Consider the following 13,068-nt stretch of genomic DNA (forward strand, 5'->3'; position numbering starts at 1 on the left):
CGAGGTGGTGGGGTGCATGTATGTTCCTCATGAAGAGGACGTCCACAATCGCCACAAAGGGGCTCAGCTTCACACCGTGACGACATGTGCCCAAAGCGCAAACACCTAAAACAGCGCAAAAGCGAGGATAAAGGCCCCGGTGTCGATGCGACGGTCTTTGGGGGCCGCGCTGGACTCGCCGGACGAAATGCACGCCGCGGCGCTCCAGGCTGGTCCTGAGCTCCTCATCAGATTGTATCAGGAGGTCACGATGAAAAATAACCCCCTGCGTCCTATTTAGTGCCAGATGTGGGACAATGGATACTGGGATGTCCCCTAGGCGGTCGCACGCCTGGAGCGCCGCCGACTGTGTGGCGGAGGTGGTCTTGATAAGAACGGACCCTGAACGCATCTTGCTGAGAGCCTCGATTTCCCCGAAGACGTCCTCAATGTGCTGAACAAAGAACATGGGCTTGGAGGTGGCGAACGTCCCCCCATCGGTTCGAGAACAGACCAAATAACGGGGGAAGCACTTCGCCCCAAGCCGGCGGGCCTGTCCCTCCTCCCATGGAGTGGCCAAGGGGGAAAGGGCAGGAGAACCAGAACTAGAAACGGTACCTTTTCTTTTGAAAGACTCGGCCGCAGAGCGACCTGATACGTGTTGACATTTCATCTGCGAAACGTCCACCCCGATACCACCCACTCCGACCAGGGGCTCTCCCCACAGGCGCCACCCAGCTGCAGCCAGGGCCACCTGGCAGGATGACCATTGCTGGGAGTCCTGATGCCCCAAGGAGACGGGCATCTACTCCTTGGCCGACGTGGGGAGGGTGCAGCTCAGGTATAGGCAGTACGATCCCTGTGTTGTCAGGGGGCTACAACCTAGAGGGTACATGACGACCCCACCACAACGAGCTGGGTACCGTGCTGGATTTCTGGTGCCATGGAAAGTCCATCATGATCGCTGGTGCAGATGGAGATGCACTATGGGCGTAACTTGAACAACCCATCAGGCGTTTAGGCCCAATTTGAGGAATAGTGGGTATGGTTACAATGCCGGTGCAATGCTGAGTGCCAAGGTCGTAGTGCACTTAGGACCAGTGGTACACCACGTAAGGTGTCCTTCCCCAAAAGGCTCGTACTTCTGTAGAATTTTGAAAAATGGAGGTCAAACCCCAAGGGGGACCATCACATAGAAGGCCGAAACGGTTGAAACTCCTTTTAGTCGCCTCTTACGACAGGCAGGAATACCTCGGGCCTATTCTTACCCCGGACCCTCAGGGGGGAGGTTGTGTGTGTGTTAGCTATGACTGACTGACATAATCACAAGAGAAGGTATCTGTAAAGTTTACATGTGGTAATGGCAGGTACTTCACACCTATCTATTTGTACCATTGAGTTCTAATATATCTTACTGCTTGCATGTAATTTAAGGCATAAGGTAATGATTAACTGCATGGCACAAGTGCTGAGTCATTGAAAGGCACATCAACTTAGCTAGCTTTCCCACAGATACTACTTCAGAACTATGGTCATTTTACAGGCTGACTACATTGTGGCAACACTGTGAAAAAGCAGAGTAAACAGTTTCACATGACCGATAATTATGGGATCCATTTCCATTCTTGCAGATGAATTGATTTTTTTCAAGAGCCATCATAAAGGATCACAAAATCATTCAAGAAGACTTTTGCACCAACTTGGTATGCCTGTAAATTTGCACGTATTTCCTGTGACTTTTCTTACAAACTGGAATGATCTTTGACTTTTTCTATACGTGACAAACCACTGTTACATAAATGAACAATTCGGATGGCAGAAAGGTGTCTGTTCAGCACTGTTTTTTGTGTAACTGAATCTGCTAACTACACTTTATGGTCATGTGACCTCTGATGTGTTCAGCATCTACTTTTGGAGTGCATTCCATATGGAATTATATGGATTATAGCTCTGGACTTTACTGCTAAATGCTTCTGCCTTTTTCTAGTACTTGGTGGCTCAATGGGTAATTGTGACACTACAAATCCAAAGATCCTTGATCACTGAACGGCAGGTACTTTGTAACTAGTTGGGTAAATCAGTTCAGAGGTGGAAACAGAGTAACAGCAAATGGTAGTCAGCAGGACTGTGTGTAACAGAGAACTCGAGTGTTCAAAATCTCCACGCTGATGACAGGTTTACCTCTAGTTTAATTTTATGTTTGCCTTTCTGTCATGTATTCTCCTCATGACACAAGCAGATGACCGATCCTTGGCTCTGTCATATACTCCAGCGAACAACGTATTAGCCTTACAAAGGGGCTTTCCAAACTTATAAAGCTTGAGAATGCATTTCACATGGAATCTGCAGCTTTATTAGCTCCTTTCTGGCTGCCGTGCATGTATGTCTGCAAGAAAGTTTGCAAGCCACCAAATGGTGCATCGTTGATGTCATCTTGTACCACTACTACTACTACTACTACTACTACTAGGCTCTTCTATGGTGTTCTATATGTAGCATCCTTTACAGATGAACCACATGAACCACAGTTTTCCCAATATAAAAAAGTTGATGATTTCCCATCCTACCACCATCCTTATGTGCTTGTTCCACTTCATATCACTTTGCAATGTTATGGTTCAAATGGCTTTGAGCACTATGGGACTTAAATTCTGAGGTCATCAGTCCCCTAGAAATTAGAACTACTTAAACCTGACTAATCTAAGGACATCACACACATCCACGCCCAATGCAGGATTCGAACCTGCGACCGTTGCGGTCGCGCGGTTCCAGACTGTAGTGCCTAGAACAGCACGGCCACTCCGGCCGGCCCCTGCAATGTTATGCCTAAACATTTTATTGACCAGACTGTCAATCTGTGGAGTACCAATGTTGTATTCTAACATTATGGGATTGTTTTTCCTACTCATCTGCATTCACTTGAATATTTCTACATCTGCCATTCATCACAACAAATAAAAAGTTTGTCCAAGTCATCTTGTATCCTCACAGTCACTCAATCATGACCATTCCCCACACACAATGCCGTTAGCAAACAGACACAGAATACTGCTCATCAGATCATTTCATACATAGATATGGCACTATTCTCTGTGGCACTATTCATGATGCTCATGTCTCTGAGAAACAGTCACTGTTGAGGTCAAAGTACTGGCCTCTGTTACTTCAGAAGTCTATGCGCCATTCACATCTCAGGGAACCTATTCCATATGCTCATACCTCTATTTACAGTATGCAGTGATGCACTGTTCAAACGCTTTCCTGAAATCTAGGAATATGGAATCTAGCCTGTTGCCCGTCATCCATGGTTCACAGTATGTAATTTGACGGAAGACCAAGATGAATATTGCACAAAATCAATGCTGATTTGTGGATAAAAAGTTTTCTGTCTCACAGAAATTAATTATATTTGAACTGAGGATATGTTCAGGAACTCTGGAGCAAGTAAGCGTTATGATATTGTTCTGTAATTTTACAGGTACGTTCTTTTACCATTCTTATATACAGAAGCCACCTGAACTTTTTCCCAGCTGCCTGAGTCTTTGCACTAGGAGAGAGATTTGCAATAAATGCAAGCTAAGTATGAGGCCAATGCTGTAGAGTACTCACTGGACAAATGATTTGTGATTCTGTTTGGACATGGCAACTATTTTGTTTTCAACTCTTCCAGTTGCTTCGCTACTTCATGGATCCTATTACTATGTTCCCAAACAGGGGTCTGTGTGGGAGTGAAAGAACATGTTCGTATGATCCTCCTGCACAAACTTGACAACTAAATACACAGAGGGGTTAGTTATCATCATCTGCTTTCCTCCAAAGCCACACCAGACTGGTCACTGACTGCCTGGATAGAAGTCATTGACCTGAAATGTCTCATGTTCTCTGTAAAATCTGTTGTCCATGTATGATGGTGGTAGTTGTATGCTTCACACATAGATCTTTTTACAGACAGAAGAATTTCCATTAGCACTTGCCTGTCACCACTGTGCACACTGTGCATACTTTTTTGAACTGAGTGTACAATAGTCTGCTTCCTCAGTCTTTTCTGATGGTGGTGGTTGTTGGGAAGTTTAAGGGGGACTAAACAGCTAAGGTCATCAGTCCCCCATTCCAGAAAAAGGCGAGACAGAAATGCATGAAGCAGGTAAAACTCCAAGGGGAAGGAGACTCCCCCCCAGGCCCTAAAAGAACACAAATGCGGTAACGAACACTACAGACACGAAGACACCAGACAAAAGGAAACAGAACGAAAGAAGATGACTGGAGACTGGTTGACTGACCATGACAACAAAAAAGGGAAAGAGTCAACCAACCGACTACACACTAAAATCTGCAACCAAATATGAGAGACTCGAGGACAAGAGACACACAAAGGGAAAGGTGCAGGACCACTCTAAATGGAACCATAAAAAGGACTAGCACAGATAAAACATAAAACACTGTCAGCCATGGAGGCATCGTCACGTAAAATCAAAGGCAAGGTGCCCGGGAGATTAAAAGACTGCCGAAGGGTGCGCAGTCGGGGACACTCCAATAAAACGTGGGCGACCGTCAGCCGGGACCCACACCGACACAGGGGGGGATCCTCCTGACGCAAAAGATGGCCGTGCGTCAGGTATGTATGGCCGATGCGGAGCCGACATAGGATAACAGACTCCCTGCGAGAAGACCGCAGGGAGGAGCGCCACACATCGGTCGTCTCCTTGACAGCCCGCAGTTTATTCGGGGCTGTCATGCCACGCCACTCAACAGACCACACCCCAAGCACCTTACGGCGCAACACCAGCTGCAGGTCGCGAGCTGTGAGGCCGATCTCCAAAGCTGGGGCGTCGATCGCCCCTTTGGCCAGCCTGTCAACACGTTCGTTCCCCGGGATGCCAACATCACCTGGCGTCCAAACCAAGACCACCGAACGACCAGAGCGGGCAATGGCGGAAACAGACTCCTGAATAGAGGACACCAGAGGAGAAGAGGGATAGCAGCGGTCGATGGCCTGAAGGCTGCTCAGGGAGTCACTGCCGATAACGATGGACCTACCTGAGCAGAAACGCATATGCTCAAGAGCGCGTAAGATGGCCACCAGCTCTGCAGTAAAAATACTGCAGCCAGCCGGCAAGGAGCGTTGCTCAACATGGGCAGCATGAGCAAAAGCGTAGGCAGTGCGACCATCAACCAGGGAACCATCAGTGTAGACAGGCTCACAGCCCGGAAATGAGGCGAGGAGCGCAAGAAAACGGCGACGGAGGGCCACAGGCAGAACCGAGTCCTTGGGTCCCTGCGCCAAGTCCAGACGGACGGACGGACGGGGCAAACACCAGGGAGGCGTAGGTGCACGGACCCGGAAGGGAGGCAGAAGAGGGAATGACCCCAGTTCCAACAGCAGGGACCAGACGCGGACAGCTACGGAAAGCCCAGACCTAGGTCGCCGTTCGGGCAGATGGAGGACCATGGCAGGGAAAAGCAGGCGACGATTGGGATGGCCTGGCGAGCAATGCACGTGGACAGCATAGTCAGCGAGCAGACGATGGCGGCGAATCCGCAGCGGGGGAACCCCGGCCTCCACCAGTAGACTATCCACGGGGCTAGTGCAAAAAGCGCCAGTGGCAAGCCGAACCCCACAGTGGTGTATGGGGTCTAACAACTTCAACACTGAGGGTGACGTAGACCCATAGGCCAGGCTCCCATAATCAAGCCGGGACTGCACAAGGGCTCTGTACAATCGCAGCAGCGTGCAGCGATCTGCACCCCAAGACGTGTGGCTAAGGCAGCGAAGGGCGTTGAGGTGTCGCCAGCATTTTTGCTTCAGCTGAGTAACATGAGGAACCCATGTGAGCTGGGCATCAAACACGAGTCCCAAGAAGCGGCAAGTGTCCACCACTTCAAGCAGGTGGCCGTCGAGGTAAATTTCAGGATGAGGGTGGACCGTCTGACGCCTGCAGAAGTGCATAACTCGAGTCTTGGCTGCAGAGAACTGAAAACCATGAGTCAGAGCCCATGATGCTGCCTTGCGAACGGCGACTTGCAGCCTGCGGTCGGCGACTCCCATAGTCGTGGAGCTAAATGAGATGCAGAAGTCGTCGGCATACAAAGAAGGAGACACCGACGACCCCACTGCTGCAGCCAGACCATTAATGGCCACTAGAAATAAGGAGACACTCAACACTGAGCCCTGCGGGACCCCATTTTCTTGTATATAAGATGAACTAGAGGTGGCACCGACTTGCACCCGGAAAGAGCGGCGCAATAAAAAGCTTTGAAGAAAAGCCGGGAGCCGACCACGAAGACCCCACTCATGCAACGTGGCGAGGATGTTATGCCTCCATGTGGTGTCATACGCCTTCCGCAGATCGAAAAATACAGCAACGAGATGCTGACGTCGGGCAAAGGCCGTACGGACAGCAGATTCCAGCCGCACCAAATTGTCCACTGCAGACCGGCCCCGACGGAAGCCACCCTGGGATGGAGCGAGGAGACCGCGCGACTCAAGGACCCAACACAAACGCCGCCCCACCATATGTTCGAGCAATTTGCACAAAACGTTGGTGAGGGTAATGGGACGATAGCTGTCCACCGCCAGTGGGTCCGCACCGGGCTTCAAGATGGGGACAATAACACCCTCTCGCCATTGCGACGGGAACACGCCTTCGGTCCAAATGCGATGAAATAGCGCGAGAATGTGTTCTGGCAGTCCCTGGAGAGATGCTTCAGCATCTGCGCGTGGATGCAGTCTGGGCCTGGTGCTGTATCAGGGCAATCGGCGAGGGCAGCGAGGAATTCCCTCTCGCTGAAAGGAGCATTGTATTTTTCAGAACGACGCATGTGGAATGAGAACGGCGTCCGCTCGGCTCGCTCCTTTAGAGAGCGAAAGGTGGGGGGATAAGATGCAGTCGCAGAGCTCTGAGCAAAGTGCGCGGCAAGCCGTTCAGCAATGGCGGCAGCGTCCGTGCAGACAGCGCTGTCCAAGGAGAGCCCAGGGACACCTATAGGGGTCTGGTATCCATAAATCCGCCGGATCCGGGACCACACGAGTGAGGGGGGAGACATGGGAGCCCAAGGATGAGACATACCTCTCCCAGCACTCCTGCTTACGCCGTGCAATAAGACGACGGGCCAAGGCACGGAGCCTCTTAAAGGCGATGAGGGTCTCGAGAGACGGGTGCCGCCTATGACGCTGGAGAGCCCGCCGACGGTCGCGAATAGCCTCAGCAATCTCCGGCGACCACCAGGGTACAGCCTTCCTCCGAGGGAGGCCAGAAGATCGGGGGATGGCAGCCTCGGCCGCTGAAATGATGGACATGGTTAAAACACGGACCACCTCGTCAATGTTACCCTGTAGGGGAGACTCAGTGGTTGCAGCGTAAGTAAAAGTCAGCCAGTCTGCCCTGTGGAGAGCCCAGCGGGGCAGGCGCCCAGAAGAATGACACTGGGGCAGTGACAAATAGATGGGAAAATGGTCACCACCACACAGGTCAGGATGCACTCTTCAGTGGAGGGATGGGACAAGTCCAGGGCTGCAAATAGAGATCGATGGCCGAGAACGAGCCATGGGCCACACTGAAATGCGTGGGAGCACCGGTGTTCAAGAGGCTAAGGTCGAGCTGAGCCAACACATGCTCCACGGCCCGACCGTGGTCATCAGAGACAGTCCCACCCCATAGAGGGTTGTGGGCATTGAAATCGCCCAGAAGAAGCAATGGTGGCGGGAGTTGAGCCAGCAGCGCAGCCAAGACATGTCGGGGGAGCTCCCCATCCGGAGGAATGTAGACAGAGCAAACAGTAATAGCCGGCGAGAGCTCAACCCTGGCAGCAACTGCCTCTAAAGGCGTCTGAAGGGGTACTGGCGAGTTACAGACAGAGTGGTGAACAAAGAGGCAAACCCCACCTGACGCTCGTTGACAGGCAGCACGGTTCTTATAGTATCCCCGATAACCACGAAGGGCAGGGTTCCGCAGTGCAGGAAACCAAGTTTCCTGCAGAGCAATGCAGAGAATAGGGGAAACACTCAGAAGTATCCGGAGCTCAGGCAGGTGGCGGAAATAAGCGCCGCAGTTCCATTGGAGAATGGAAGCAGGTAGGGACTGGGAGGGCGTGAATGCGACTAAGAGGCAGACAGCGCTTCAGAGCCAACTGCCGCCACTGGGGGAGAGTCAGCTGAGTCCATAGGAGAGGCCCCCAAGGGTTCCGTGAGGGCGAGATCCGCGGCAGAGGCGAGGATCTCCACCTCATCCCCGGAGCCAGGACTATGTACAGCAGGTGGTGCTGAAACCGCCGGAACGTCCTTCTTCTTGGACACATGCCGTTCCTTCTTCTCACGTCGGCCCTTAGGGTGAGAGGGCTGGGAGAGCTTCTCTGAAGGAGCGTCGGAGGCTGACGACGACGCAGAAGCCCTACGACCAGCAGGTGGCGGAACCTTCAGCCACTGGCTGACATCTGGCTGGGTAGGAGAAGAAACGGAGGAAGGGAGAGCCCCAAGGGACCCCTTTCGCGAGAGAGGAACCGGCGGAGGCAACGCCGGTGGAGAAGGAGGGGGAGGGATCGAGCCTCCCAGTTGTGGAGCAGATGTCACTCCCGAAGTAAGCGTGGGGGGAGCGACAGAAGAGGGTTTGCCCCCAACTGCTAAGGGGGCAACAGAGGAAGTCTTGCCCCCAGACACGAGGGGGGCAGACAGAGATACACGGCCCCGAGGGCCCACTGAAGGCGGCACAGATGAGGCGACAACCGTCGCTCGCGTGGGCGACGATAACGTGGATGCAGCATAAGATGTTCGAATGGAAGCAGGATACAACCTTTCATATTTCAGTTTTGCCGCTCGATAAGTAAGCCGGTCCAGGGTCTTAAATTCCATGATCTTCCGCTCCTTATGAAGAACGGGGAAATCCGGCGAGCATGGAGAGTGGTGCTCCCCACAGTTGACACAGACAGGCGGAGGCGCACATGGAGAATCGGGATGAGAGGGGCGTCCGCAATCTCGACATGTAGCGCTGGATGGGCAACGAGAGGACATATGCCCAAACTTCCAGCACTGGAAGCACCGCATCAGGGGAGGGACATATGGCTTCACGTCGCAACGGTAAACCATCACCTTGACCTTCTCGGGCAAGACATCACCCTCGAAGGCCAAGATAAAGGCACCGGTGGCCACCCTGTTAGTCTTGGGTCCTCTATGTACACGATGGACAAAACGTACACCACGTCGTTCCAAGTCGGCTCTCAGCTCGTCATCGGATTGTAACAAGAGGTCACGATGGTAAATAAGCCCCTGGACCATATTTAAGCTACTGTGGGGAGTGACGGTAACAGGGACGTCACCCAGCTATTCACACAAGAGCAACGCGCGTGACTGGGCTGGGGAGGACGTCTTGAGGAGGATGGACCCATTCCTCATTTTAGACAACCCCGCCACTTCCCCAAACTTATCCTCCAGGTGTTCCACAAAAAACAGAGGCTTCGTCGTAAGAAAGGAGTCACCATCAGTCCTGCTGCAGACAAGGTATTGCGGTACGTAAGGCTCCCGCTTGGCACTAGATCGGCGTCCCTCCAATGGCGCAGCCAACGAGGGGAACGACTGAGGGTCATATTGTGCAGCATCGAAGTCTACTCTACCACGCTTAGAGACGCTGGTGGCCGTGCGACCACCAGCTTGGTGTGATTTATTGCGCTTCATTGTGCCACATCCGCCCAGATGCCACCTACTCCGAACGAGGGCTCTCCCCAAGGGCGCCACCCAGCCAAAGCAACGGGTACCTGGCCGATATCCCATTGCCCAGAGTCCCCGTGCCCCAGACAAGATGGGCACATACTCCTTGGCATGCATGGGGAGGAAACAGCTCTGGCATCCATAGTGCGATCCCAGCGTGGTCAGGGGGCTACCACCAAGAGGGTACATGACGACCCCACCACAACGGACTGGCTACCGTGCTGGATTTTAGGTGTTGAAGCCGGCCGAAGTGGCCGTGCGGTTAAGGCGCTGCAGCCTGGAACCGCAAGACCGCTACGGTCGCAGGTTCGAATCCTGCCTCGGGCATGGATGTTTGTGATGTCCTTAGGTTAGTTAGGTTTAACTAGTTCTAAGTTCTAGGGGACTAATGACCTCAGCAGTTGAGTCCCATAGTGCTCAGAGCCATTTAGGTGTTGAAAGGGTCCACAGTTGTCGTAGGCGCTAAGAAGAAGAGTGCGCACAAGGCGAGAAGGAGACAACCCAGAAGATGTTGGGCATAGTCCCCCCCCACATGACAATAGGTAACATGCAAGATGGTGGAGCATGATGGACCAATAGAAAAACACCACGTAAGGTGTCCTTCCCCAAATGGCACGCACTAACAACGGAAATTTGGAAAAAAAAAAAAGGAGGTCAAACCCAAGAGGGGACCATCACAGAAGGCCGAAACGTTTGAGACTCCTTTTAGTCGCCTCTTACGACAGGCAGGAATACCGCGGGCCTATTCTTACCCCCAAACCCGCAGGGGGAGGGGGGGGGGTCTTTTCTGAATTCTGACATTAAACCACAGTGGGTCTTTTCTGTCTGTAGTCCAGTTACTCACCACATACTTATTCAGTGTGTGATTTACAGTAAATGACATTCTCATTGTTTAAATGGGATGCTAACAACTACTTACCGGCTCTTCCTAGCAAATCTATTCTCCTAGCATTCTTAAAGGATTCATTAACTTCATTTACCATCCAGAATGAGATTTTCACTCTGCAGCGGAGTGTGCGCTGATATGAAACTTCCTGGCAGATTAAAACTGTGTGCTGGACCGAGACTCTAACTCGGGACCTTTGCCTTTCGTGAGCAGGTGCTCTACCATCTGAGCTACCCAAGCATAACTCACACCCTGTCCTCACAGCTTTACTTCTGCCAGTACTTCGTCTCCTACCTTCCAAACTTTACAGAAGTGAACCTTGCAGAAGTAAACCTGTGAGGACGGGGTGTCAGTCGTGCTTGGGTAGCTCAGATGGTAGAGCACTAGCCCGTGAAAGGCCAAGGTCCTGAGTTCAAGTCTCAGTGCAGCACACAGTTTTAATCTGCCAGGAAGTTTAATTTACGATTGTTGCTGTGCTGGCATCATGATCACTATCCCCTCTCTGTACTGATACCATTCGTAAGGGCAAGCCTGTTTGTAGTTACAGTGTCTAAAATATTTCAATTTTGCATGGGCTGTTAAACTAGCAGCTTACGACAGCTTTTAGAAAACTGTTCAAAAGTACTTCACAAGACTGCCTGTCCATACCAATTGCAATGTATGCACAGACATCTTAGTCTCTACTCAGTAGGTTAGGATCACCTACTTTTTCTGCACTACTTTGTGTAGATTTTTCTTGGATGATTCTGTAACTGTCACAGCAGTAACACGTGACGAATAAATACATCCAATGCAGGAGTTCACATACATGGAACCATTAAGGGAACTGCTCATTAAAACAGGAAATCATAGCTTAAGTCTTGGTACCAATCATCATAACTTCTTCAATGCAATCTCATTTAATTCTTATTTGTGCTTATAATGTAAAGAAGCAATTCTACAAACTCAAAAGTTGAACTTCACCTGCTGAAAGATAATGTTTAAATCCAGATGGGTAAAGTGTAACAAAATATTCTATTTTACCTGTTTCCTCATTTCCAACCTGGGGCATACTGTAATACTGTAACTCTTGTCCTCTTTACCCTAAAGTAAAAACCGGACTGATAAACTGAATACACACAAGCAATTGATTACCACAGCTCAGCAATGATTAATTGCATGTAGTCATATAAATTCTAAAATTACCTCTTTATTCGCACCCTCCTCCAACTCTTCTTTTACATTCATGCTGCATGGGTAAACTTGGGCCTGTGGCAAAAATAACAAACTGTAATAAGTACATTTAAGCAGTCATAGTCCTCCCACATTATATAAAATGTATCACGCAGATAAACCCCAACTGTCATACTACTTTATAACTAAATAGAAGTTATGGTTAAGTGTTCTCTTCTGAGTTCAAAATTCTGACTGATCAGTTCACTATGCTACACTTCAATGGGAGGAAGCAAAAAATTGTAAGGCTGATAAATGACAATGCCTTTGAAAATTCATTATGATCTCCAGCTTCAGCCTTCTCCCTATGCTATTGTTTTCAATCATATTTTCTAGTTTCATTATCTACATATGCATATAATGGTGCTGTAATCAAATAAAATAACGTGGCTACTACCTAAAACAATGATATCAATGTTGTTCAAAAATCGTTGTTGTTCATATCAAATTACAATACAGCTTACACCAACAGTGTGGGGGTGCAGAAACTGGACTGTCAAGTGCCACATCTCTCGAACTACTTTTATGATCAGAATCATAAAATGTCTAGAACAATTACATCAAATCGTTTTGTTGCCCTGAATGCTTATTTATGATAAAATTATTAAACACACACACACACACCCTACCTTGGCACACTACGTAATACTATTTTAACTTCATGAATTCCTTTTGATGGGACAAGCACGTTTCTAACAGTACAAAAAGAGAGAGTAGGCTACAGGCTACACCAATCCTATTCTGTGGATCCGAACTATGGGTTTTACTAGCTGATCTCAAAAGAAGACAAAGTTCTGGAAAGATTATTTATGGAGCAGCATCAGCATACCAAGACTGAAAAACCCATAATGTCAAAGGAAGTGCTGGAATGAGAACAAATGAAATAGTGATAGCATAGGAAGAAAATCATTAAACTGATATTGGGATCTGTTGAGAACATTAAATAATTAGCAGCCAAATAATAATTTTTGATTGGAAATCGCCTTACGGATAGAAACTAAGTAGACAATTTAACTTTAAGAAAGAGCGTATCGACAAAACAATGAAGCAAAATGGTGTATGCAAAGAAGATGCCCTGAAGAAAGATGCTGGACAGAAAATAGAAAGAATACAGCAACATGTTAATTGATCTTTGTATTAATTAACTGTCTACAATAATACTAATACACAAGTACAAATAATGATGATGATTATGATTTTAATAATAATAATAATAATAATAATAATAATAATAAATGAAAAGCACCAGTTTGCTTAATATGACTATGATTTTATTATTATTACTATCTGAGCC

The 13,068-nt window shown here is 49.3% G+C and overlaps 1 protein-coding gene across 2 annotated transcripts in view; it reads right to left on the reverse strand.

Annotated features, from left to right (window-relative positions):
- LOC124553775 (zinc finger protein 708-like) overlaps nt 1–13,068 on the reverse strand; it is a 93,068-nt gene that overhangs the window by 64,872 nt on the left and 15,128 nt on the right. For both annotated transcript variants that reach the window (XM_047127710.1, XM_047127711.1), the window contains exon 3: nt 11,748–11,810. In XM_047127710.1, the coding sequence (XP_046983666.1) occupies nt 11,748–11,810 (63 nt within the window). The remainder of the gene's footprint in view (nt 1–11,747; nt 11,811–13,068) is intronic.

The sequence above is a fragment of the Schistocerca americana genome, chromosome 11 (genome assembly GCF_021461395.2).
Source record: "Schistocerca americana isolate TAMUIC-IGC-003095 chromosome 11, iqSchAmer2.1, whole genome shotgun sequence".
NCBI classification, from domain to species: domain Eukaryota; kingdom Metazoa; phylum Arthropoda; class Insecta; order Orthoptera; family Acrididae; genus Schistocerca; species Schistocerca americana.